Source organism: Monodon monoceros, unplaced genomic scaffold (assembly GCF_005190385.1).
Source record: "Monodon monoceros isolate NGI ecotype Baffin Bay Population unplaced genomic scaffold, NGI_Narwhal_1 Super_Scaffold_10, whole genome shotgun sequence".
Classification (NCBI taxonomy): Eukaryota; Metazoa; Chordata; class Mammalia; order Artiodactyla; family Monodontidae; genus Monodon; species Monodon monoceros.
This window is the reverse complement of record NW_021703766.1, coordinates 13,457,594-13,483,950: the sequence shown is the minus strand read 5'-3', so window position 1 is coordinate 13,483,950 and position 26,357 is coordinate 13,457,594. Positions and strand designations below refer to the sequence as shown.

Below are 26,357 nucleotides of genomic sequence, written 5' to 3'. Positions count from 1 at the left end.
GTGCACGCGTGTGTGTGTGTACAGCAGACAGTGGGGCTGTCTGTTGGCTCTAGCCCCCCGGGGACCAGAGACAGATCTTGAGGCGTGGCCGGGATCACTGAAGGAACCTGTAGACGACATTTCCAGCTTTAATTGTGCAATTGAAGTGTAATTTGCATTCATTTGCCATTTGGTGTTAAACTTTCTAAAATAAGAGAATTCAAAATGCGAAGTGAGAAATGAGAATTCAAAATGCAGCTTTGCTGGCTGTGCTCTCCAGTGGGGCAGGAGGAGGTGTACAGAGATGGGCGCAGAGATGAAATCTGAAGGCCTCAATGTGTGCGCTGCTGTTCCTGCCCAGTCCCTGATCCAGGGCCACTGACCAAGCTCGGCTCTGGCACCAAAAATCTCAGCACAGAAGTAGTACGTGAAGTATCTCCTGTAATCTTAACAACCTTGCAAGGGCGAGTCCCCATTGGCACATATGAGGAAACTGAGCCCCCCATATCACCTGCAAAACCAAGTTCAGACCTGCCTCTTTGCCTGGGTCTTAGTTCTTTTTTTTTTTTTTTTTTTTTTTTTTTTTTTTTTTTTTTGGTACGCGGGCCTCTCACTGTTGTGGCCTCTGCTGTTGTGGAGCACAGGCTCCGGATGCGCAGGCTCAGCGGCCATGGCTCACGGGCCCAGCCGCTCCGCGGCATGTGGGATCTTCCCGGACCAGGGCACGAACCCGTGTCCCCTGCATCGGCAGGTGGACTCTCAACCACTACGCCACCAGGGAAGCCCCAGGGTCCTAGTTCTTGATGACCTGCTCCTGCCTGTGGCTTCTGCCTGATCTCTGCACCAGCCCCACACCCCACTCCGGAGCTGGGCCAAAGCCTAGTTTCCTGGAATGTGCCACAGGGTCTGGCCCTGTATCCATGAAAGGCTTCTGCTAGTTAAGAGAACGCTTTGCGTGCCTTCCTCTAACCCCTGGTTCCCAGGCAAACTGGGGCTCAGGTACTTCCGAAGCCTCCCAGCCCCCCTCAGGCCGAGCTGCTGGCTCCCGTTGCACAGGCACTGCCTTATCAGTGCGTCAGGACCGCCCGTCTCCCCCAAGGTCACTCTGGTCTGAGGCAGGGCCCAGTTCAGCCTTGCAGCCTTGCATCTCCTCCAACCAGCACAGGCCCCGGCAGTAGATGCTGGGGGATGGGGGGAGGGTTGTTCACTGGTCCACTGGTGATGTTCACTGGTCCAGGGTCAGGTGGCTGAAGAGCAGGGTCAAGATTGGAAGTCAGGGGGACTCCCATGGTGGCGCAGTGGTTAAGAATCCGCCTGCCAATGCAGGGGACATGGGTTCGAGCCCTGGTCCAGGAAGATCCCACATGCCGCGGAGCAGCTAAGCCCATGAGCCACAACTACTGTGCCTGCGCTCTAGAGCCCGTGAGCCACAGCTGCTGAAGCTCATGTGTCTAGAGCCCGTGCTCCGCAACAAGAGAAGCCACCACAATGAGAAGCCCGCGCACCGCAACGAAGAGTAACCGCCACTTGCCACAACTAGAGAAAGCCCGCGCGTAGCGACGGAGACTCAACGCAGCTGAAAATAAATAAATAAATAAATTTATTTTTTTAAAAAAATGATTGGAACTCAGGATTGTGACCACAAAGCCCTGTGTAGCTTATTGGTCTCCAGTTTGTGGACTAGAGCTGGGTTTGAAGTGGACCCCCTGGTGCCTTGAGCGGGTGCCTGTATGTGAGACTGAAGACAAGTGAGGGCATTACCTCCAGTTGGGAGCGAGGACAGCTGCCTCTTATGGCCCAGCCCTGGGGCCACTCACAGGGTGGGGACATCTCATAGGCCAGACCTCTCAGGCAGGGTGGTTCTTCCCAAGCATCTTTTCTGTTAGGGAAATAAGTACCTGCTGGACCTGGTGTGGGTCGTTGCAGCCTTCATGGGGGTCAACGTCTGGCCGAGCGCTGGCCTGGCCCCAGCTGCCTTGCAGTTTTTCTCGCTGACAGCATTCGACCACCAGGATTTGCTGCCCACCTGTGCAGCCAGACCTGAGAGGAGTAGCCTGTGGTTCAGAGGTACAGTCGGCACGAGGGGTGCAGTGGGGCTGGCAGATGCCATGAGATGTAAAGAAACACAGGTTGCCCCCCAGCTCCCTCGGCTCCCCTGTGAGTCCGAGCCAAGTGTGAGATCACAGGGAGTGAGTGAGGCCCCGCCAGCCCAAGCTGTGGGCAGAGCAAGAACTGACTGCTCTGCCAGTGCCCCTGGGCTGGGAATTACGCTGCTGATTTGGGGCTTTGACTTCTTTTTTTTTTTTAAGATGAATTTCACATACCATAAATCTCAAACTTTTAAAGTATACTACACCCCAAAAAGAAACCCCTGTGCCCCTTAGCAGTCACTCCCCCGGCCCCTGGCAACCACAGCCTACTTTCTGTCTCTACAAATTTGTCTCTTCCGAATGTTTCATATAAATGTATTATATGTGATCTCTTGCAACTGGCTTCTTTCACGTAGCACATGTTTTCAAGGTTCATTCTTGTTGTAGAAGCTATCAGAACTTTGTTCCTTTTCATTGCCAAGTAGTAGTCCATGGCGTGGATATGCCGCGTTCTATTTTATCCATTTATCAGTTGATGTACGTTTGGGTTTGTGGTATTGTATATATATATAGTAAGAAATATATATTTGATCTTCCTCGTTTCTGGCACAGACGTTCTAAAACTGTTGTAATTTCCTAACTGAAGACAGCAGTAAAGATGTCTTTCATCATCCAGTTCCAGGAAGAGGAGAGGGGCTGAGATTGAATCAATCACCAAATGCCAACGATTTAATCAGTTGTGCCTATGTAATGAAGCCCCCATAAAAACCCACAAGGACGGGGTTTGGAGAGCCTCCAGGTTGGATATTCAGGGAGAGTGTCACCCCTGGAGAGGGCATGAAAGCTCTGTGCTCCTTTCCCCATACTTTGCCCTGTGCATCTCTTCCATCTGGCTGTTCCTGAGTTGTATCATTTACAATAAACCACTGGCCTAATGAGAAAAATGTTTTCTGAGTTCCGTGAGCTGCTCTAACAAATTAAACCCAAGGAGGGGGTTCTGGGAACCTTTGATCCATAGCCAGGCAGTCAGAAGCACAGGTGACAGACAGCCTGGACTTAGGATTGACATCTGAAGAGAGCCTTCTGGGGGGCAGTCTTGTAGGACTCTGCCCCCAACGCGTGGGTTCTAACGCTGTCTCCAGATTAGACAGTGGCAGAAGCAGGTTGCATTGTGGGATACCCAGCTGGTGTCGGAAAATTGCCTGGTGGTGTGAGATAAAGACATACATCAGAATTGGTGTCAGAATCTTAGGGCTGTCTCCACTTTCTAGCTATGATGAGCAGTGATACCGTGAGCTTTCCTGTGGAAGTTTTGTGTGAACATGTCATCAGCCCCCTTGGGTAAAACACTAGGAACCCATAGCTCTGTTTAGCTGTTTGAGGCACCGTTGGCTTGCTGCTCCCTGGATGGATGTGCCAGATGGAGGGGCTACTCCATGGTGCGGCGCTGCACCATTGCTGCTTTGCTGCCTGTTCCCCTATCCACCTCCTCCCTCTGTGTCCTCTTTCTGCCATTGCTGCAGTAGGCAGCCTTCTGGGGGCCTCCCTTGATGAAGCAGAGGCCTGGGCCTCTCTGCTTCCAGGCCTAGACCCACCCAGGCCCTGGGCTCTTGGCCTGGGCATAGGGGCCACCCTTGCTCCTGCCATCTGTCTGGGTTCTTAGCAGCCACGACTTTCAGCCAGCACGAATCCATTCCCTGCAGGCCCAGCAGTCAGAATGTTCTGAAATCACGTACACTGATGCACAGAAGGGCAGGCTAGTGTGGGTCTGCCCGCCAGGCCATGGCAAGGGCAGCTGTGACTCATCTGCAGCCCCAGCACCCAGCACAGCGCAGGGCTCAGGCAGTGCTGAGAGTCAGCAGAGAGACGAAGGAAAGGACGAGGCTGGACCGATGGGAGGTGGCGTTTGTGTGCATGAGTTCCACGTCGAACGTGGATGGGACCGGGGTGCGGCAGGGTAGGAAGCAAAGCAACAGGTTCTCGGGGAAACTGCGTGCCAACCACACCATGCTGCTGGGAGAGGTGGATGGGCCAGAGCTGACAGAGAGGACACCAGGAGGAGAAGTGACAAGTGGGGCAGGGTAGGAAGAGGTACTGGCATGTTACTCGCATTGAGACAAGAATCACCTTCAAGCTGTGGAGAGAGGATAGTAGCATTATCTTTTATTTTTTTAGATAAAATTTGCCCATTTAAAATATACAATTTGGGCTTCCCTGGTGGCACAGTGGTTTAAGAATCCGCCTGCCAATGCAGGGGACATGGGTTCGAGCCCTGGTCCGGGAAGATCCCACATGCCGCAGAGCAACTAAGCCCGTACGCCACAACTACTGAGCCTGCTCTCTAGAGCCCGCGAGCCACAACTACTGAGCCCGCGTGCCACAACTACTGAAGCCCACGCGCCACAACTACTGAAGCCCGTGCACCTAGAGCCTGTGCTCTGCAGCAAGGGAAGCCACATGATGAGAAGCCTGCGCACCGCAACGAAGAGTAGCCCCCGCTTACCACAGCTAGAGAAAGCCTGGGCGCAGCAACAAAGACACAACACAGCCAAAAATAAATGAAATATCCAATTCAGTGGGTTTGGTATATATACAAGGTTCTGCAACCATCACCACTGTCTAACTCCAAAACATTTTCATCATCGTACAAACAGCCTGGGAGCAGCCTTATTTTGACTATAGTCACCACGTTCCATGGCTGGCCTGTCGAGCCACACACAGCCCACCCACCGGGGCCCCATCCGCCGGTGCTCTGCGTCACTTCCACTGGTTCAGGACTGAAGCCCTTGGTTGCCGTGGTAGTTCTTGGCCTGGGCTCAGGCACAGTCATCCATCTATTGGATGGTGCCTGTTGGGCATCCACTGGGTGCTAGAGATAGTCTTGCGGGTACACCTGTGCTAGGACAGGCACAGTCCCTCTTCAGAGCACAGAGATGAGTGGGGAGCAGAAAAGGGTGGGCAGCCCTGCCTGCAGTGTGGCAAGGGCTCTGCTGGAGGAGCTGGGACAGGTGAGTTACCGAGTTGTGCACACGCACACACGCACACACACACACACACACAAACAGGGTGCCCTACCCCCACCCTGGTGAGGCACCACCCTGCTTGCCGTTGTTGCCAGGTGAGGAGCTGGAGGAGATGGGTGCTGTGCAAGGGGAGACAGCCTCTAAAGGTACAAGGGCTTTTTGGATTGTGGGGTCTCCCCTGGGGACCTCTCACATCTTTGTATGAATGTCGCAGAGGTAGCCGAGAACTGAACCTTGTGTCTAGAAGTTGGAAACTTCTCCGTCCTGGAGACCAGAATTACACCCCAAATGTGGCAGGTGGCCTGGGGTCACCTCTGTAGAAGGATCTGCCCTGTGGCCTGGTGGTGGGCTGGGCCGTGGCTGGCACCCCCAGGAGTGTGGCCTGGAGGGCACTGTTGGACCCTTGCACAGGTCGACATCGAGGCCTGGCCAGCCCCGGAGCCCTGGGGCACACACTGCACAGACTGCACCCTGGGGACCATTTAAAATATACAAGAGGAGTGGTCATGGGAGAGCTGACTCCCGGGCCTTGACTCCGGCTTCCTTCCTGCACTTGCCCCCATCCACTGCCTGTCTGTGCTCTCCTCGGCCCATGTCCTTTGCAGAACCCTCTGAGTACTGTTAGAGCCACAGTCTTGGCAGCTCTCGCCAGCCCCGTCACCCTCTGCAGACCCCTTCCCACCCCCGGAGGGAGCTCTCTGTCTCCAGCCACAGCTCAGCACGGAGGTCCTTGTCCCTCATCCTCTGCTTTTCTCCCCCAGGTTATTCTGAAGGATCTGGAGGTATTGGCAGAAATCGCTTCCTCCCCCGCAGGCCAGATGGATGACCCAGGCCCCCTCGATGGCCCTGACCTCCGGGTCAGCCACTCAGAGCTCCAGGTGCCCACCCCTGGCAGAGCTGGCCTACTGAAGACTCCTGGTGAGTCCTTCCCGGAGGGTTGCAGCCTCAGGGACCCTGGGAATGGCAGTGCTCAGTCTTGTCCTGGACCGGCTGGCCTTTTGGCTGTCCCTCTTTCCGCACCCTCCTGCCTCACACTACAGCAGCCCTCCACCCCTGTAAGAGACCTTCACAGCCCTTTTTCCTCATCTCCCTGCAAGTCTCGGGCTTTGGGGCCTTTGGCTAAATATAAAAGCATCTGGGTCAGCTGACTGTCTCTTTCCCTGGGGTGGCGTCTCCCAGTCAGGAATCAAGGGGCTTCGGAGTCTTGGGTGTCACAGGTGGAAGACTAGGCAGCCGCTCCCTTCCTCATCGAGAAGCTAAAAATAACATGGCAGGCAGCCCAGGCCGGAGAGCAGATAATTCAGACAGGATGTTCCCGGGCAGTCCTTCAACGTGAAGGTGGCCGTGGCACTCCTGGAGCTCACCCCTCAGCGTCCTTCCAGACAGCAGGTGGCTCTTCTCCCTGGGCCTGTGTGACTCCCAGGTCCTCCCTCCCAGGCAGACGCCTCTTCCCTCCAGTGACACGATCCTGGAAAATGCCCAGGGATGCGACTTGGAAGGAAAGTACCCAGCGAATCTTGGGCATTTGCCTGGGGTGTCTCTTTGTCCCCTGAGCAGCTCTTGACATCCAGATACAAGGTCCTAGACCTCCTTTGATGCAGAAGCCAAGAGTCAAATAGATCTGGGGCCTTTCAGTGGCAGCTTCCCTCCTGCAGCCCCACCATACTGGTCCCAGAAGGCGTCCCGGTACTCGGCCCTGAGGACACCTGCTTGGTGGAATTGGAGGTGACCCCAGGGCTGCCGTTCAATCACAGAACGCCCATGCATTAAAGACATCTGTCTGATGACACTTGAATTGAAGCCCCTGCAGTGGGGTGTCACATAGGACCCCAGGCTTCAGGCTACCGCCACTGTGCACACTCTTGGGCCTGCAGCTGGTCCCAAGTTTCCAGCTGTTTCTGACCAAAGCAAGGAAGGAGTAAGGGGCTCTAGCAGCAGCCCAGCTTCCTTCTCTCATTTCACAGGACACGGTGCTTTCCCTGCCTGTGAGCCGTTTCCTCTGGGCAGTCAGAGGCCACGGCCGGGAGGCTCCCACGTCCTGACCAGGAGACCCCTAGGGAGGAGATTCCTACCCTTTGTCCCACAGCTCAGGAGTCCATTCTCCATCCTGTGTCCCCATGTCAGCACTTGGGCGTCAGCCTGAAGTATCTGGATGGGAGGCAGGAGTGCCAGAGGTTGAGTGTGAGGCCAAGCCTCGCCGCAGGGGTGGGACAAAAGGGGGAAGAGCAGCAGCTGAGGGAGGGGTTCCCACCGGTGCGGCCAGGCCCCCAGATCTCCCTGCCCAGGAAGCAGTTAGCACGCATCCTCGGGGAGAAGCTGAGGTAGCATAGCCTCGGGCAGGGGACACCTTGTCCTCCCAGGACTGTCTGTGATCTGTCCCTCCATCTGTAAGGTATCTTTTCTCTTCCTCCCGGGCACAGAGAAGTCGATGACTGTGAAACGCTTACTGGCTAGTGGAGATGGGCCAGAAAACAGCCATGAACAGCTCAGGTCTGTGTTGGAGAGGGCCTGGTCCAGGGAGTTCCGGCAGCAAGCCCTCCACTGCTTGGGAGCAGGGGCTGAAAGGGACTTGGAGGGCAAAGAGGTTGAACCCCAGCTCCTGGCCCTGTCAAGACAGGTGGGCCGCTAGGGAGGCCAAGGTGGTGAAGACTCGCCCCAGCTCACAAGGCTGTCAGACCGGCTCACATCAGCCAGGGCCTCACCCCGAATTCATAGAAAACAGCCGAGTATGCCAGATGGGAAGAAATTCCATCCTGGAAAGAGCACCAAGGAAGTGCCTGAAGCTAGTAATGCTTCCCTACTTCAAGGATACACAGTGCCATGTGCCCCGAGCTCTTAGCCCGAGACCTGTGTGTGCCCTGCAGGGAGTGTGGGAACCACACATGCGTGCTGTTCATAGTTGACCCCAGATCTGTCCGACGGGTCCATGGTTTTAAAAGGTCAAGCTCAAGGCGGTAATAGAAGAGCATGGGAAGCCAGAGCTGTACCCTGTCCCCTCTCCCGTCTCAGCCACCTTGGGGAGGGCACACGCCAGGCCCCAAAGGCCCCAGAGCTGTTAGGATGGTAGGGGTGCTTGTGTGAGTCAGAAAGCACGCAGGAAGTGCGCACTCATTCCCCACGGCCGCCCTTTATCCCATCACTTCTCAGGCGTGCGAGGGGGTTGTTCTGTCCGCTTCCGTCTGGCTGTGCACAGAGGCTGCGAGGCCAGCCCCTCTTCCTGTTTGGTCGCTGCCTTCCTCTGCTCTCCAGGGCGCAGCTCTGAGAACTTGCGGAGTGCAGAGCTGTGTCCCTTTAAGGTCGTTTGCCACCTTACCGCCACCCCAACCCTCCCGTCCCTGTAAAGGCACTTTGGAAAGCCAAGGAGGCTGGGAGCCAAGCAAAGAGGAAACTGGTGGTGTTTGTAGGGAGCTAAGTGGCCCTGCCTTCCTGTTGGGTCTGTAAACTCGGAGGGTGCAGATTGAACGCAGCAGGAGCGGTAGGGAAGCCAGCCCATTACACGCCTGGGTAGTTGCTGTGCTGGCCTAAAAGCGCCACAGGAATGGTCCCCAGGGCCACAGGCAGAGTTGTCCACAGGGGATTTTGCTCTCGCCTGGCCTAGCATGAACATCTCTGGCTCCAGCACAGAGCGGCAGGGGCAGAGGCGGTGGTCTCCCTCCCCCCACCCCACCGCACCCCGGCCTGCCCCCCTTCACTCCTGACCTTGGCAGAGCCCCGGGGCTGGGTAGAGGGCCACTTCTGGGGCAGTCAAGAGGGGAGCTGCCTGGGTGGGTGGCCCCAAGGGAAGCCTGTGGAAGGCTCCCTGTCTCCCTAACTTGTGTTTTGGTGATATGACACGAAAACAACCGGTTGGGTCCCCTGTGACTTGGCAACTTTTGTGCCTTCTCTGTGTGGCTCCACATGGCTGGGGCCCTGCCAGGCTCAGGGGAGAGGGGATGGTGAGCCCCCTGGAGCAGGCCTGCAGTGGGCAGGCCCAGCAGAAGCAGGCAGGCTCTGGGCTGAGTCCGTCATTGGAGACGGGCCTGGACATCCTGCTGCACGAGAGGCAGGCCCCTGGGCCCCGCACCACAGCAGTGTGGCGATCTGGGACCAAAAGTCACCCCAGGACTGACGTTTGCCCCCAAAACCCAGTCTTCATGACCTTCCCTTCTGGCCACGGGGCCCACTCTTGGGATAAAGCAGCTCTTGTCAATGTGCCCTGCAGGGCTCTCTGGTCCCAGCTCTAAACACACGGGCAAAAATGAACGTTCTGATTCAGTTTCGTTGCTTATATCCCGGCCTGGCGTGACCAAGTGCAGAAATAAATTCTAGGAGAAACCTGGGAAGCCATCCCTGGTAGTTTTGCCAATAGGACCGGTGACTGTAATATGCTGAGCTCTTGGTTAGGACTAGGCACCGTTCTAAGCACTTCTCATGTCAGCTCACTGAACCCTCCCCGTGGATCAGCCCTTGACCCTTATGCCATCTCTGAGGAGGGCACTGCTGTCATTCCCACCTGGGCTGGGGGATCATGGCAGCGGTGGTGCTGGCCCGGGAGCCTGGCCTGAGAGCCTGCTCTCTTCACCTTCACACTCAGAAGACAGCAACACACGTGAACCCCACCCTGTCCAGCAGTGGTGGTGGGATCGGTGGTCCAGCTTCCTCCTCTGCGTGCTGGGCTGTGGCCTCAGCCTGGCAGTTTTGGGGGGTATCCCTCCTCTTCACAGCAACTTCAGGGACCCCATTCCAGCCTTAAGCCACTCAGCACCTCATTTCCTGCCCTTCTGCTGCCTCCCCCCTGGCCTGCCCTCTACTTCCTCCGGCCACACCAGACCATTTCCCAGCCCACACACCCTTTTCGGGCGGCGTAAAAGCACACGGGTGCTGGAGTCGAAAAGCTCTAGGTTCACAGCCCAGCTCTGCCCTGCCTGTCTTGTGACCTTGGGCAAGTGTCCTGCCTCGGTGCTACCTCTCCTTCCTGTGTAAATCGGGTGATGGGCCCCTGGGGGGCTTTGTGAGCGCTTGCATGGAAGGGGGTAAGATAAATGCCCTGTATGTGTAATGTACTGCCCTTGCTTCCATCCTTCTATGTTACAAGAGCTTACGCGTGCTCCAGGCCAGCTCAGGTGGCTTCTCTTCCATACAGCTTTCTAGGATATGCCAGGCCAGACTCCTTTCTCGCACTTTGTTCCTTCCACCAGTCACACTGTGGGGTTCGCATCTGTTTCCCCCCTGGCCGTGACCTCTTAGACCCCCTGAAAGTGCAGGTTATGGCAGCCTCAGCATCACCTAGAGCTCATCAGAAATGCAGACACGGAGGCCCACCCCGGAGTCAGAATCGCATTCTATCAGGATTGCTGGGTGGCTTGTGCGCTCCTCAGTTTGAGAAGCACCAGCTCATACCGCAGGGGCCTGCTGTACTCACCTCTGAACCCCCAGCGTCAGGTGCCCAGTAAGCGTCAGCACCCCTCTTTCAGAGTTTCTTAAATTGACAGAAGGAGCGGGTACCAGAACCAATCACCCAGTCCCCATTGTCGGGTCTGAGGCTCCCCTAGCACATCTGCCCAGGCCTTCACTTGTCCCCAGATGGAGAACCTGGCCCACTTCAACCCAGGCCCCTTCCTGGTCTCTCCAGTGCCCCCTTGGCCCCAGCCCCTGCTCTCCCAGCAGGGGCAGCACGGCCCCTCTCCACCGCCACATCAGCTGGAAGGTCCTCCCAGGCCCTGCCCTGGCCCATCAGCTTATCTCTTGCTCTGAACCAGGCAACTGGAAAGCCTCCTGGATTTGGGTGACTGCCCAGGGCAGAGGACTCCCCGGCTTTTCCACAGAAAAGAAAGTTTCTGCCCTTTGGATTGGGTCCCAAGGGTGCCGTTGCTGCAACATCTCAACCACCCTTTTGTCCACACAGCCATAGGGTTTGGGCCCTCTACTTGGTGGACTCCACACCCCCTGAGACCCTGCTTCCCGAGTGGCCGGGGCCTCCCAGTCTCCCGGCCCCTGTTCTGTGTGTAGGCTCTCTCTTCCCTCCTCATCCCCCTCGGCTCCATACCAGCCTCCCAGTCACGCAGCCCGCTCCTCGGAGCACTTCCTGTGCCAGGCATGGCGTCACGCTCCTAACCCCCGCGAGGTTCACAGATAGCTACCGGCCCAGAGAAGGTGTCACATCCTCAGGAATGCCCTGCCAGTCAGCCACAGGACCTGCATCTGCGCCGGGTCCCCGGCCCTTCCCCCTCCTCTCAGGGCAGCGGAGCCAGATGCCCACTGGAGGTGCTGGCCAGGCACATGGCCCCAGCCCTCGGGGGAGGTAGCTGGGAGGGCTGGGAGCGGAGCGGGGACCCTGCTGGGCCCGGGCTGGGCGCCTGGTGTTTTTGCATCTGGTTTTGTTGAACTGTAACTCGCGTTGTATATTGAGGCCAGAGCTATTTTTACCCTGACATGTGAGGCTCCTTCACGTCATAGCCGCAAAGCTCAATCCAAAACATCCCAGGGAAGGCTGTTTGTAAGACGTTCTGCAGATTCTCATGTCGCCACATCAGGTTTCACTTAGTAACATCTGCAGGGCTGGCTCCCTGGCCGCCCACGCCCCGGCCTGGTTTTGTATACAGGGTGCTCCCAGCAGTATCTGTTGGCCTCTCGGCCAGCCGGTGGTCACGTGAACGTCCTGCCAGAGCCCACTCCTCTAAACCAGAAATGCCAGGCAGGCGGCACTGGGACTGGTCCTCGGCAGGAGTAGAGAATGGAAATCCCGCTCTTCTCAGCCCCTCAAAGGGCGCCTCCCTCCTGAGACCCGTGTCCAGGTTGCTCCCAGCCCTCTCCTCACTTCCCCACCTCCTGGGCCCCCGGCCAGAACAGCTCCCCGACCGTCCGCGGAGGGCCTGGAAGACCGTGCTATCAGCAGTGTCTCCTGAGTCAAAGCCTCCCAGCCCTGTCGTCCCAGCAGATCCTCATGTTGGAGGGCGGGCCCTGACTCCAGGCGCCGGGCCCCTCTCTGGCTCTGCCCTGTCCTAATGGGCCGGCAGCATGTAGCCCCGGGCCCCTCCCGAGGGAGAGCTGAGCCGAGTAGGCTTTTATGGGCTGCTGAGAAAGGAGGCAGATTCCCAGCCGAGCTTGTTAAGCACGCAGACGAGCGAGAGGCAGAGGCGGCCGGTGGAGGCGCTGTGAGCTTCCCACGGGGAGGAGCAGGCTGCGGTTGGGCAGAAATTAGTTCAGTTGAGAGAGGCCTGTCATTCCCTGTAGTAACACCCCTGGAGCGGGTTTGTTCTCTCTGCACCCCATCTCCCCCTCCCGTGCCTGCAACCTTGCCTGGAAACATCTCACAGGTTCCACCTCAAGCCAGCTGGGCCAGAAGGGCTGGTGAATCAGAAAAGTGGCCAGTGGGGCCAGTGGGAAACAGGCTGGGAAGGACCGAATAGGCCCTCACCCTGTCCGTGGTGAGCACTGAGATGTGGCCCATCCTTGCCCGGCCCACCTGGCAAGTGTTGCCCTTCCCCCCGAGCTTCCCAAGGCTCCCCGCCCTCTCCTGCAGAGGCTTCTCTCAAGGGCAGTGGCCCTGACCAGAGCCCGTTCTGGTGGGTGGGAGCCTGAAGGGCCACCGGCCTCGGGCAGCTCCCCCGAAGCTCCCACCCTCCTAGTCTCAGCCTCAGGAAGGCGCCCGGCGCCCACTTCGGTTGCACCCGGCCTGCTGCTCCTCGTAGTGCTTAAGCCGAGCAGCGGAAGCTTTCTCAGTAACCACCGCACTGTAAGAATGGGAGGCACTCGACGTGGCTTCTCCCAGATGTGGCTCTGCCCCCTCCTGCCTCCTAAGGGCCTCAGCTCCAGGGGCCACCATGCGGGCCTGGACGTAGAGAGTGGGTTGTGGGGCCCAAAGCGGGTTGTGGCTAAGGAGAGCAGCAACATGTGCGGAGCAGCCCCAGGCCTTCTCTTCTGCCGGTCTGTCAGCTGAGAGGTGGCCAGATCTCCCTCCCTGAATGTGGGGGGTGGGGGAGGGGTCCCAGGCGATCCCCTCTCCTCACAGCCTCCCTGCCCCCCAGCAGAGGACTGTGAACTCGTCCCAGATCTGACATTCCAGACTATCCCCAGCCCTCAGTCGTCCAGTCCGAGACTCGGAGAACGGGAACCATTTGCCTCATGCAGTGCTCTGGGTTATGGCACGTTTGCCAGGGATAGCAGCCCCGGTTTACCGAGATCAGACTATTTAGGAAGCCCCAGGCCAGGTACGTTACATGTTTGTCTCGTTTAATGAGGGCTCTCATTGCCCCCACTTTACAGATGAGAAAACTGAGGCTTAGAGAGGGTAAGAGACTTGCAATTCTGGAGTTGCACAGCTAGTAAGCAGTTGAGTGGAGGTCTGATCTGAACCCAGGTCTGATGGACTCCCAAGCCAAGCTCTAAACACCATGTTTGATGCTTCCCACTGCCTCTGTAGGGACAGAACCACCCAGCACCTCTCCCCAGTGCCTGCCCAAGACACCCAGTCCCTGGAGACTGGAGACTGTGGCCCCAGATGGGGAGGATTTCTTTTTGGTCAGTCCCCATTTTGGTCCCTTTGTTCTTTGGAACCTAAGCCTGGAAAAGGGGTGGGACAGAGGTGTACATAAAGAAGCTAGAAGGGGACAGGGACATAAGGAGTCATCATGAACAAGCACCCAAGAGAATGCTGCAGGCAGCTGGGCTCCAGTCCACACACACCTCCACTGGGGGGCGTGGGGGGAGCCTCTGCCCTCCGGCCAGGCCACCATGGGGGCGGCAGAATACATATCCTCAAGTGTGGGGAGGGGGACAAGGGGCTGAGAGGCAGCCAGGCTGCCTCCGCAGCTGTATCTGCAGCCACCTCTTTGGAGATCAGCCCCAGCTGGGCCTGGCGTAACTCGATCTGTGAGAATGTGACACTTGATTCTGCAAACAGCCCCTCTGGGCAGGGAGCAGAGACTGTTTGCCATTCCAGAGTCACTCAGGACTGCCTGGGTCAGGCTCTTCTGGACAGGGACCCAGAACAACACACTGCAAACAACAAGAAATTCAATGAGGCCTGTCCTTGAACTGGCTTCTCGCCCCGTGCATGGTTCACAGGAGCTGTAAAAGAGGTTCAGGAGAGAGGACAGTATTTTGAAGGTGTGGCTCCTGGTAAGGAATCCTCATAGAGTAATTCACAGCCAGGAAAAACAAAACAGGAAACACCTTTTCCAGTTCCCAGCCACTTCCCCGTAAGGACCACGCGAGGACGTAAGGAAGACTGAGTTCAGCAAAACGACAGAACTCCTGGGAGAAGGTTTTACTGCTGCTTCCTGGCATCTGATGAAGTCAGCCTGTAGGGGCTCCTCTGTAAGGCTCACTTGTAGTGCTCTGGACGACGCTTCCACATGTTCCTGTTTTGTGCTCTAGGCTGATGCTTCTGGGGGCTGATACTCCTTGCACAGCCAAGCTTGATTCCCAGAGACCCCCCACGCTGCCTGTTTCACTAAATCGTACCATTTAAAAGGGTGAACTTTATGGTATATGAATTATATCTAAGTTAAGCTGTTATTTTTTTTAAAAAATCAGATGTCTTGTTAATGCGTCAGGCAGATGGAATGAGGAGTCCTAGCATCACTGACACCTCTATCCAGCAGTGCTGTTGAGGTCATCATGTGTTAGAAAGGAAGGACGGGGGGAGATCCCAAGGGGTGTGTGAACAGACACTACGTTGGGATCACCCAGGCTTTGTGTCAGCCTCGCCGTCGTCCCCTCCATGCTGGAGGCCTTACATAGGGGACCATGTGCAGGGCTGGGGCTGGGACGGGGTTGCAGGGACAGTGTGGTGACGGCTGTATCTGGCTTTCAGTGTATTTTCAGCTGGTACACATAAGAGGGAGACCTCGAGTGTGCTTCTGGTTATAAAGCCAGCTCAGGGTCTTCAAAGTACTACTCTAAAAGAGCGTCTTTGCCTGAAGATGAGGAAGAATCTCTGATTTCAAAACATTGGGTGCAGATGGAAACGCTCGGTCACATTCTGTTGGTGTGTGCTGTCTTCACCCTGGTGGCTGTGTGCATAATTGACTTATTCTTAAGCAGCGGCGGGAAGGGAGTATGGCTTCTGCCTCTCAGGATCTATCAGCTTCATGGACCATTGAGGTTGTGTGTCTGCCTTCTCTCTTTCTTCTCTTTGACTTGCCATTTGCTCTTAACCAGTCAAACAAAGCCCAAGTGTATTTTATTTATTAGGATAATGAGTAAAAAAAAAATTTTTTTTCCAAAAATTTCTGGCACCTAGCAGCAGGTCTCACACGTAGGAGGTGTTCACTAAGTGATGGAGGGTCAGCTGGAGGGATGGACAGGGAAGTGGGTGCCTTTCGCAGTAAGCCGAGTTGTATCAGCTTGTGCACACTCGTTTGGTCCTGGCTTTTTTGCTGCCAGCGTGGCCCTTGATTGAAGGTGTTCCCTCATCCTGTTACACAGAGACTCTTCCCCCACCTTTTTGGCATTGATAATTGTTTATATTCTGTGGACACGTAGAATAAACCCCGGCTCTGTCCCTTTCTCTATAGGTACCAAAGGCTTGGAGTGTTCTCCTTCGACTCCGACCATGAACTCCTACTTTTACAAGTTCATGATCAACCTTCTCAAGAGGTTCAGCAGTGAACGGAAGCTTCTGGAGGTCAGAGGCGGCTTCATCATCAGGTTAGCCTCCGCGTACCTTCTGTGGTCCCACAGCCTCGGCTTTTCATTCTCCTACCATACAAGGGGTCAGGGCAACCATTTTCGCTTCCACTCCTCTCTCCTCCTTTTCCTGACCTTTGAGCTCTTAAAAGAAACAAAGAAGGTTCCCCCTTCACACCAGGTTGCTGGTGCTACTGACATGGGTTAGGTCGATGTCACCATTTTTCGAACAAATGAATTCGTTTTTCACTTGTTGAGACAGCTTTCCTTGAGGCTAAATATCCTCTCATTGAACACTCTTGTGGGAGTCTTCAGGGAGAAAAGGAGGTGAGCCAGACAGAACATGAACCTGGCTGCGCTGGGTGCCCAGCTGTCAGCACACCGTTTGGCCACAGCTGGTGGCAGCAGTGGCTCTGGCGGAGCCAGGTTCTTGTGCTGTGTGAGCCCAGCCCCGGACAGTCCCAGGGCACCAGCCCCAGTCCCTGGAGGCCTCCAGAACTGTCACCGCCAGCAGTATGGCCAGGTCTGGCCCTTTGCCTCTTGCTTGGCTCCAAGGAGCAGGGTCACCAGGAGAGTAACCTTAGGCCATCAGAAATCTAGAGGGGACACAGATTTCTCCAGGCTTCCCAGAAAGCCAGGCAGAGGAATTTACCAGAATACTCTGAGTGACCCTAGATACTCTACAGCAGTGGTTCTTGGCCCTGACTGCACGTTAGGTCACCAAGGAGGCTTGAAAAAGAAGGTGATGGCTGGGCTCCACCCTGACCAGTGAAATCAGGACCTCTGGGGCGATGGAGGTTAGTAAAGCCATCCAGGGTGCTCGGGGAGCAGACTAATGTCCCAGGAGTTGGGGGGCTCCTGATCAGGGCCATCTGGGGGTCGGGGAGTTGAAGGAGAATTCCAGGGGGAGGGTCCACCCTGCACAGAGGCTTCAAGGCAGGAAGGAGGTTGGAGAGTTCATTTTGCTGTAAACCAGAAGGCGAGGGGAGAGGGGCTCAGCCGTGTGAGCTGGACTAAGGACTGGGGCCCTTACCCAGAGGTCAGCGGGAAGCCGCTGAATGGGCTTGAGCAGGGGAATGGTGTGACCGGATTGCTGCTTTTTTTTATATATATATAAATTTATTTATTAATTTCTATTTTTGGCTGCGTTGGGTCTTCGTTGCGGTGCGCGGGCTTCTCATTGCAGTGGCCGCTCTTGCTGCAGAGCACGGGCTCTAGGCGCGCGGGCTTCAGTAGTTGTGGTTCGCAGGCTCTAGAGCACAGGCTCAGTAGCTGTGGCGCACGGGCTTAGTTGCTCCGCGGCATGTGAGATCTTCCTGGACCAGGGCTTGAACCCGTGTCCCCTGCATCGGCAGGCAGATTCTCAACCACTGCGCCACCAGGGAAGCCCCAGATTGCTGTTTTTACAGATTACTGTGCTGCTGGGAGAGAATGGGTGGATGTGTGGGAGACCGGCTGGGAGGCTGTTGTCCAAGGTGGCAGCTTGGTAGGGGGATGGGAAGAAGCAGTGCAGTGCGATGCAAGAATTAGTAAGAAGTGTGTTGATTGGTGATGAATTGCATGAGGGAGGGAGGGAGGAGAGAGGGAGTTGGTGGGGACGGCCAAGACTGGTGTGAGCAGCAGGGTAGATAGTGGTAGCTGTCCCTGAGGTGGGAGCCCCGGAAGAGTAGCTGGGAGGGAGGGGTTTCAAGTAGCTTTGGGAACGTCAAAGGAGAGACATTGAAGACATCGCTATGTCTGCCTCTCAAAGGAGGGATCTAGGCCCACGATACAAATCTGGAGGTTGATGGCAGTCATTCATTCATTCGCTCTCTTATCCATTCATTCAACAGATATTTACTGAACACTGTGCGGGGTTCCATTCTAGATAATTCTACCTTGTGGGTTTCATTCCTAGGGACTAAGAATGGTTGGTGGTCAGAGTGAAGGAAGGCTGCCTGGAGCCGGGCCCTTCAGAGTTCCAGTGTGTAATAGTTGGGTCTGGAGAAGCCAGGAGAGGAGGCTGAGAAGAAGGGCCCAAGAGGTAGAAAGAAGCAGAGGAAAGAGGCAGATGGCGGGAGGCAGCGAGGGGAGAGGAGGCTGGAAGAGGGCCGGCTGGAAGGCGTTGGGGAGTCTGCTGAGCGCGGGGCGAGCTGAAGGAATGGGGGACAAGGAAATGGGGGGAGCAGGCCCAGGGCTTGCCTGTGTGGCACCGGTGGGTGGAGGAGCCACAGGGCCCCAGCTCCAGGCAGAGGGTGGCATTGAGGCCTCCCTGGGGAACAGGCCAAAGGGTAGAGTCTCAGGAGGGGACAGGCCTGCCTGGTCAGAAGGACAAACGGCAGGACCACAAGTCCCTGCCCATCAGGAGGAAGGGACTTCTGATGGTCTAGACTACCCAAAGGCGTCCCGGTGGTGGTGGGATGGTGTCACCACCCTCTGCTCTCCTGAGCTCTCACAGAGCAGGGTTTCTCAGCGTCGGCATTTGGGGCCGGGTAATTCTTTGTGGCAGCGGCTGTCCCGTGCACTGTAGGGTGTTGAGCAGCATCTCCAGCCTCGACCCACTGGATGCCAGTGGCACTGTCACCCACCCAACTGGGACAATCAAAAATGTCTCCAGACAGTGCCAAAGGTCCCCTGGGGGGCAGAATCGTCCCGGGTGACAACCACGGTTACAGAGCGACAGAAATGGATTCTTATCGTCACTTGCCAAAAGAGGAAGGTTTCCATGGTTTTTTTTTTCACATCAAGTTGGACGGTTGGGGCTTGAAGAGACCCCCTACCAGGAAAATGACGGACTCTTCCCACACGAGTGGCAGTTAGCTTCGTGCGGCTTTCGAAATTGTAGAGGTGTCAGCTCTTTTGATGAGCCCTCCTTGCCTGGAAGACTTTCAGGAAACCAGTGGAGAGAAAGGCCTTTGAAAATGGAATTTGTAGCTAGTTTCCTCTCTGGAGAACTGCGCTGTGATGGGTTTTTCCATCCTCTGTCAGCCTCACGTGCCCTGTCAGGGGCCTGGGGAGAGGATGCTCGGGGAGTCGGGACTATCCCCAGACAGCACCAGGCAGAAGTGCGGGCAGCGTGGGCGCGCATGGGTGTGTGTGAGTGTGTGCGCGGGTGCTCTCCCTACCCACTAGGGCCGAGGCTCCGTGGAGCTGGTGCCATGTTCCCATTCACAGCCTCTAGGACAGTGTGGCTTTGCTTGCTTTGCAGTGTCTCCCAGGCATCCTAGGCTGATGAGAATCCTCATTTTGCAGGAGGGAAATGAGAGGAAGCCGCGTGCCTGCCTGGCTCGGTTGGAGCTGGGCTGCAGACCGCTGCACTTTGCTAATTTCGCAGCTGCTCCTCTGTCCCTTCTGTGAGAGAGTGTCGAGCCAGGTGCCTTGAGGAGCCCTGCACGGCCTGCAGACCAGGACCACCTGGCGCCCAGCTCCTCAGAGGGTCCTCCCTCCTCATCCTTCTGGGGCTCAGTATCCAGCATGGCAGTCACTCGCTGTTCCAGGGCTCACACTCCCCATGCACCACACTGGGGCCTCAGTGGGCATGGCACCTGGCCTCCAGAGCACGCGTCACTCCCACCCCGCACGGCCACAGAGGTCTCCTAGCCCTGGGCAAAGAATCCGGTGGGCTGGACAGAAGGAACCTGTGACTGGGCCCCTCACATTTGTTGTCCCTCCTAGCCCTTCGCTTCATTTGTCCAGCCTGCCGTTCCCCCTGAGGCAGCACCAGCCCCTGTCATTTCGAGCTACAGCTTCCTCTGGGCCACACCAGCTCTGTGGGGCAGCTACCTGCTAAGCCAGCGTGCCACGCCACCCAGTCTGGGTTCTCAGGGTGAGCACAGCCCAGTATCCGACGTGGAGGAGACCTTGAAGACGTGTGCCTTTCTCCTTCCCATGGCCAGATGGGCCGAGGCCCTTCAGCAGAGGTTCACTGGGGCCCAGCCCTCGGAGTGTCAGCCTGCCCACCTGCCTTTCGTTTCATTTCCTTATTTTCTGCTGGTGGCTTTAAAGAGGAGCCTAATAGTGATACATGCAGGCTGAGAAGAAGCCACAGGCCTGATAAGAAACACAGTAAATGAAAAACTTTAAAAAAAAAAAAAAAAGAGAGCGAGAAGCAGGGACTTCCCTGGCGGTCCAGTGGTTAAGACTCCATGCTTCCACTGCAGGGGTCATGGGTTTAATCCCTGGTCGGGGAACTAAGCTCCCTCATGCCGTGCGGCGCAGCCAAAAGAATTTAGAAAAGAAAAAAAAACCACAGTAAATGATCCTTAACCCCCTTCTTCTGGTGTTAAGCCAGCTATGATTTGCTCCTCTCAACCCCCAAGATTGAGCAGAGAAAGGAAAGAGACTCTTCTGGCAAACAAGTGAAGAGCCATTGTTTCTGTAGTAGTGTGTTTAGCTCAGGGTCCAGGAACAGCTACTGCCTATAGAAGGACAAAGGCATCCAGCCTTCTTGAGGACAAACATCTGGTGGGGGGTCTTGGCCTTGAGGAAGATGCATGACTCCTCAGGCCCCGGGGTGTTTCCCCCAACTCGACTTTCCCAGGCTGCACCTCCGTGGGGCGTGGGAGTAGGGCCCCAAACTCCAGCCAGGCCCCTGGGTGGGTTGGACATCCTCTCTGTGTCCATGTGGCCTCGCTATCTGGTGGATGTAACAGTTCAGAGGCATGTTGAGTTTGGGGAAGTCAGTGACTCCAAAACCTCGTCTCAGCCAGACTTGCTGTGACCCACTCCGGGCCCAGGCCCTTCTCCCGGCTGCAGGGACTGAGGGAGGGAAGAGAGGGACATGAGCAGATGCCACCCCAGCCCTGCCCACACCCACGCCCCCTCCCCAAGGCTCCACAGGAGTCGGGCAGATGCCACAGGCACTCAGGAGCTGGATTAAGAAGGGAGCTTCTCGAGTCAAACAGCCTTGGGTTCGAATCCCAGTTCCTCTAGTTTTTAACTCTGTGACCTGTTTCCAAGCCCGTTTTGCTTTGACTATAAGACGAAGGTAATTGTGCCTGCCCTGTCGTTTTGCGGAGAGGGCTACATAAGACCCTGCGTGTTACAGCGCTCTGCGCGGCTTGGTCCAGGGGAGCTTGCTGTTCTGCCTCATGATGTGGCCTCGGCCTTCCACAGTGGTCTGTGGGGAGGGGAAACCAGACCCGGGAGAGGGTGAAAGAATTGAACCTTCTGTGCCGAGAGCTGGCTCCTGAGCGCCAGGCCTGCTGCGCCGACACCCAGGGCGCCCACCAGCGGCCTGGCCCTGGCACCGCTAAAACAACTCGGCCCTAAGTGGGTGTTCGTGTACATTTCCCTCCTCTGGCCCCCCCCCCCCCCCCCCCCCCCCGCCCGCCACCGCCAGTGCAGACAGAACAAGCACAGAGCTTGTTTTCCCACGAACCGTTCCACTATACTCAGTAGAAAAGGAGAGGAGGGAGAAAATGCAGCCTCTTTGATAGGCTCTGATATGAGCTCCAGCGTAACCCAACAGCTGTGATCTTTACAAGGCCTGCTTCTGTGCTGGGAGGGCAGCGAGGCTGAGGACGCTCGCGCTGCCAGCCAACGCGGCCCTCTGACCAGCCGTCCTTCGGCTTAATCAGCTCAGCTGCGCCTTCCCCCCCCTTCCTCCCTGCTGCCTTGCAAAGAGGACTTGCCAGAGAATGCTTTCTTCTCAACGAGTGACTGTGCTGTGAACTCGAGGGCTCCATCCCCATCCAGCCCTGTCCATGGTGGCCGAGCACCCTCCCCGGAGAAAGGAAGCCCCCAAGATGAGGTGCAGGTGGGGGTCCAAGTGAGAGACGGGGGAGCCGTCACGAGGCTTCTTCCACGAGACCCCGACCCCGAGAGCCCCACGATAAGGTTTCTGGTTCCTTCTGGTCCCCTCTTGCCTCTGACACAGGCCTGGCAGCCTCTCCAGTTCAGCCAAGGCCCAGAGTCCCTAATATGTACCCCAGCTAAGCCTGCCCTCCCCTCCCCCAGTGCCCCGGCTTTGCGTGAGAGCCCTGTGTTGGGGGGCGGGCGAGTGAGGACTTGATTGGCCGCTGAGGTGGGTGGTGGGGCTAGGAAGCCCCTGGACTTGTTTTGAATTGCAGGGTGGGAGGGGGGCACAGTGGCTCAAGAGAAGAAGCTCTCTTTCATGCCCTAGTTGGGAAATTCCACTTTGCTGTCCTTGTCCGTTCCTTGGCAGGGGGTCAAAGGGCCTCTGCGACTAGGGCAGCGCACATCACAGCTCCTTGCCGACCCCAGCTCCGCCCCCCTCGGTCTCTGTATCCACCGGGCCTCTGGAGTTCATTTGCATCGGGGGCACCCCCTTTCCCCTGTCCCTGCGTGCCACCTTACCTGCCAGGGGGCATCGGTTGGGTCCCCAAAAGCCCATTGTGCTGATGCTAATGAAAGATGAATTGAGTGAAGTGGCAAGACCCAGATCCCTGTTCAAATGGCATTTTAGAAAAGCAGCTTCGCTTCTGGCCCCCAGCCTGTGGAGAGAGCTGCTGAGAGGCCCGCTCGGCTGTCTTCCTCTCGCCCCTTTAATGGATTGCGTTCATTTGCTCAGAATAAAAACAAATCGCTGTGACAAACACGCACCAACCTAAGTCTGTCTGTGGAAACAGGCCCTGATCCCCTCCCCAGAATGCAGGCGGATTTGGGTCTTTCATCACTTGTAGCCGTGTTGATTGGGGTCCCCAGCTGAGGGGAAGGAGACAGAACATTGAACAGGGCTGGAGGGTTGCTTCGAGGAATTTCTTACTTCCCTCTCAGAAGAAGCTTCTCTTCCTGTCAGCTTTAAGTCAGTCTGCCCAGTTCCTTGTGTGAATCTTCTGGAGCCTTCCCCAGTCATTCTTCTCCAGGGGCCAAGGTGCTTTTGTTGAGACGCAGGACAGCAAAGGGAGTGAGTGGCAGAAGCTGCTTTGCACACCCAGCTCTTGGCTCTGATCTCCGAATTGGGACAACGCTGAGGACCTGTGAATGGCAGGGCGGCCCCATCTGACATGCCAGAGAAGATTGCCTGCAAGAAAGCCCTGCCCTCAAACGTGAAAAGGTGTCCCTGGGAGGTACAAAGTGCAGGCAGCCCAGAGAACCCAGCCCGGCCCATGTCCATTGTCCCCTAATGCATGGCAGAGTGCCAGCATCCCAGCACCTCATAGAACCATCCGTGACCCAGGGGTGGCAGGGAGGGCTGGGGACAGCCAGTGGCTTTGCTCTGTCTCCTGCAGGCAGTCCCCCTGCTGTCCCTGTAGAGCCCACTGTCATACACACTGGTGCTCCCTGCAAGAACGGATGTATTTTCTTCTGGAATATGGAAACCACATGCGATAAGACTTGCTAGGCCAGGCTGGGATTAACTAGGTGCAGCCAGGGGGGAGGGGGGGAGGAGAGGAAGTGCTGGCCAGAGGGAGCCCCGTGCAGCGTGCTCTGGAAGTCTGGGGAGCTTTAGAGGGAAGTGGCCCCATGTTTCAAGGGTCCTCCTGGATCCCTTGTGGGCGGAGGGCTGCTGATGGAAGCAGGGGCTGGAAGGAGGCCAGGGATCCACTCGCTTCGAGCAGGGCTCATGGGAGGTTAGGGGTCACAGGTGAACTGGGCACGGGGAGGCCAGGTGACCCACAGAGCCAGCCGTTTGCCCCCACGTCCAGGAGCATCTGTGGTGGGGGGAGGACTCGGGAGCCATCCTGCACCTGCTGCATGGGAGGCCTTAAAAGGCCTCCAAAGACTCATCACATGGGTGGTGGCACCTGCGGGGCCCTTTCCAGCCTCCAGTTAAAAGCACTTTCTTTGTAGTCTATACACCTGAGAAGCCTCAGCTCCCCAGCCCTGTTGCCAGGGGCTGAGAGCTTGACAGTGAATTTCTTTCTGAAGCTCTAGAGGTTATGGAATCTGCAGTTGTCTCTGGACCTGTTTATACTTTACCTAAGGATGCCAGGAAACTAGCAAAGCTTTGACCTTGATAAGTCAGACAGCTTGGTTAATTAGCAAGTAGCTGCTGGAATCGTAATGTAGCAACTTAAAATATCGGCAGGTTTGGAATTGGCCCCTAGAGGTCACTTCCATCCTCCTGCCTCCTTGGAGTTGGGCTGCATCCGAGCCAGGAGAGATAAATGGGCGTCCTTAGCTTAAAAGTGCTTTTAAACTCCTGGAACAGCAGTTGCAGAAATGTGTTCTGTTTGTCCGTCGTAGAACGTGGTTCTCAGGAAGCTCTTTATTTCATCCTTTTAACCCAACCTTTTCACCGTGGGTGCCCTGGGAGGCCCCTGTGTGGTCCTCCCCCCTCTCTCCCCACAAGGGTATTCTTTTAGCCGGTGGCCACAAAGGTCACAGACACACGCGTACCCACTTCCCACCGCCACCCCCATCGTCAGAAAAATAACACAGAAGGGTTTCCATCACATGCGGTTTGTGAAAGGCCATCAGACCAGCTGCCCCTTCCACATAGAAGGAGAGTTCCCATCTCTGAGCACATGTGATGGTGACACCTTGCAGGGGCCCTGGCTGGGGGGACCTTGGCGCTGAATTCAGCCTCAGACTGTGAGCACAAGCCCACGTGAAGTAGCGTACAGCCCGTGGGGAAGGGTGCTTCGTAACCCGGGCTGTAAGGGCCCACCGAAGAGGCTCTTGGGACCTAAAGTGGATAATGGAACTCTCTTTACAAGTATGCAGCCTCAGCTCCCAGGAGAGCACGGGCTTTGGGTCTGTTGCTGTCATCCTAAAATCTTTCAGTGTCTCTGTAGCACCAGTGCATTTGCCCCTAGCTCCCTCACCCCGCGTCTTAGGACATCTCCATGGGGGTGCTGTGTACCATCTAGAGATCCCAGAGCTGAGGTTCTTGGTTGTCTTCCAGACTGGGTGCTGGAGGCCATTTGGGAAAACTGCCCAGTTTCCAGTCTGGACTTGCTTTTCCTCAGCCTCATTGGAAAGAAGCTATGTTCTCTTGTGGCGCCTCCCTTTTGCCCGGAGTCATTGACCCACAGAAAATCCCCACCAAGACCCGTCCTGATGTGGCCTCCTCCTCGTCGTCCTCTCCCGGGGCTCTCCTCCTACTGCCTGTCACCTCTCAGAAGTGAAACACCAAGTAAATCTGCGGATCCGTCCCTGTCTTCCTTCTAGGCCCCGGGCCCTCCAGACTCCTGCCCGGCCATTATCCTGGCCCATTTCTGGTCTATATTTAGTTACGTAATCTCATTGGAACTGCCTGGCACTTGGACAGTGACTGTCTTTCTTGGTCTAAATCTCTGTTTTGACCCTTGCTCGAGAGGACAAGTCTCCCCCCCCCCATACCCAGATCGTTTGTTTTTCCTTCTGGTTTATCACAGTTGCTCACATCACCCACACTGGCCTCTCTCTCTCTCTGGAGCTGAGCTGAGATGGATTTCAAGTGCACCCCTGAGTCATCTCTCATTTTTCTCTAGTCCTCTGTCGAGCATCCCGTGCTGTCTGTTTCGAGCCTTGCCTCTCCCTCTTTCCTTTCAGAAGCTGCTTTCCTAAGCGTGAAGTTTTGCATCTCTTTCTCCGTTTCCACCGGCCGCACCCCCTGCCCGGGCTGCGGTCACAGTCACGCGCCCCAGTGCCAGCTCTCACATGTGACCAGTTTCCCGAACATGGGGCCATCTGAGCCTCCTTGTTTTGCTCCCCCAGAGAGCTGCTGCTTTAGCCTAATAATGGCGCTCGTGTCTCCACTTCACCCTCAGCCTTGTCATCGGTAAACTCGTGGCCTCCTGTGTCCCCAGAAGTTCTGACTTGTTTTCTGTGCCGTTTTGCCATCTCTTTGGCAAAACCCTCTCTCTTTCTTAACCACGTAAGCTTAACACTTTTTGCTTCAGTGCCCCAGATCTATCTTTTCCTTCTCCTGATCAGGCCACCATGGCAGCCTTTCCTCCCTCCATGCCTCAATTTCCACAACGCCTTTTTTGAATCTAAATTTTATATTAACAACATACTATATAAAAGTACACAAATCGTAAGTGTACTACAGTTTGGTTAGCTTTCACTAATTGTCTACATCCGTGTAACGAGCACTCAGATCAAGAAGTAGAGGGCTTCCCTGGGGCGCAGTGGTTGGGAGTCCGCCTGCCGATGCAGGGGATGCGGGTTCGTGCCCCGGTCCAGGAAGATCCCACATGCTGCGGAGCGGCTGGGCCCGTGAGCCATGGCCACTGGGCCTGCGCATCCGGAGCCTGTGCTCCACAAAGGGAGAGGTCACAACAGTGAGAGGCCCGCGTACCATAAAAAAAAAAAAAAAAGTAGAGCATTTCTAGCGCCCAAAGTTCCCTTTCATGCTTCTTCCCAGTTACTACCCCTACCCTCCTCCCCAAGGTAGCCACTGGCCTGAATTCTAACGCTGTACGTTCGTTTACCTGGGTTTTTGTTTTGATTTTGGGTTTTGGGGGTTTTTTTTGTTAACCTGGTTTTTTGAACTTCATATAAATGGAATCACGTAGTTTGTGCTCTTTTACAAACTGTAAACTTTCTTTTGACCCACCTCGTGTTTGTGAGGTTCACTTGTGTCCCATGTAGCAGTAGTTCACATTTCTGTCAAGTCCCCCACCGTGTGAAGATGCCGTGGCTCATTTACACATTCTGCTAGTGATGGGCATTTGGGTTATTTTCAGTTTGGCACTATTGTGAATAATGCTGCCATGAGCATCCCTTCACATGTCTTCTGGTGAACATACATGTACGTTTCTCTCAGATAATACCTAGGGGT

At 56.1% G+C, this 26,357-nt stretch overlaps 1 protein-coding gene across 2 annotated transcripts in view; it reads left to right on the top strand.

The window, feature by feature from the left end:
- The window catches only part of VAC14 (VAC14 component of PIKFYVE complex), a 97,683-nt gene that overhangs the window by 44,048 nt on the left and 27,278 nt on the right, over positions 1 to 26,357 (top strand). For both annotated transcript variants that reach the window (XM_029208119.1, XM_029208127.1), the window contains 2 exons: positions 5,854 to 6,010; positions 15,592 to 15,724. In XM_029208119.1, coding sequence (XP_029063952.1) covers positions 5,854 to 6,010; positions 15,592 to 15,724 — 290 coding nt within the window. The remainder of the gene's footprint in view (positions 1 to 5,853; positions 6,011 to 15,591; positions 15,725 to 26,357) is intronic.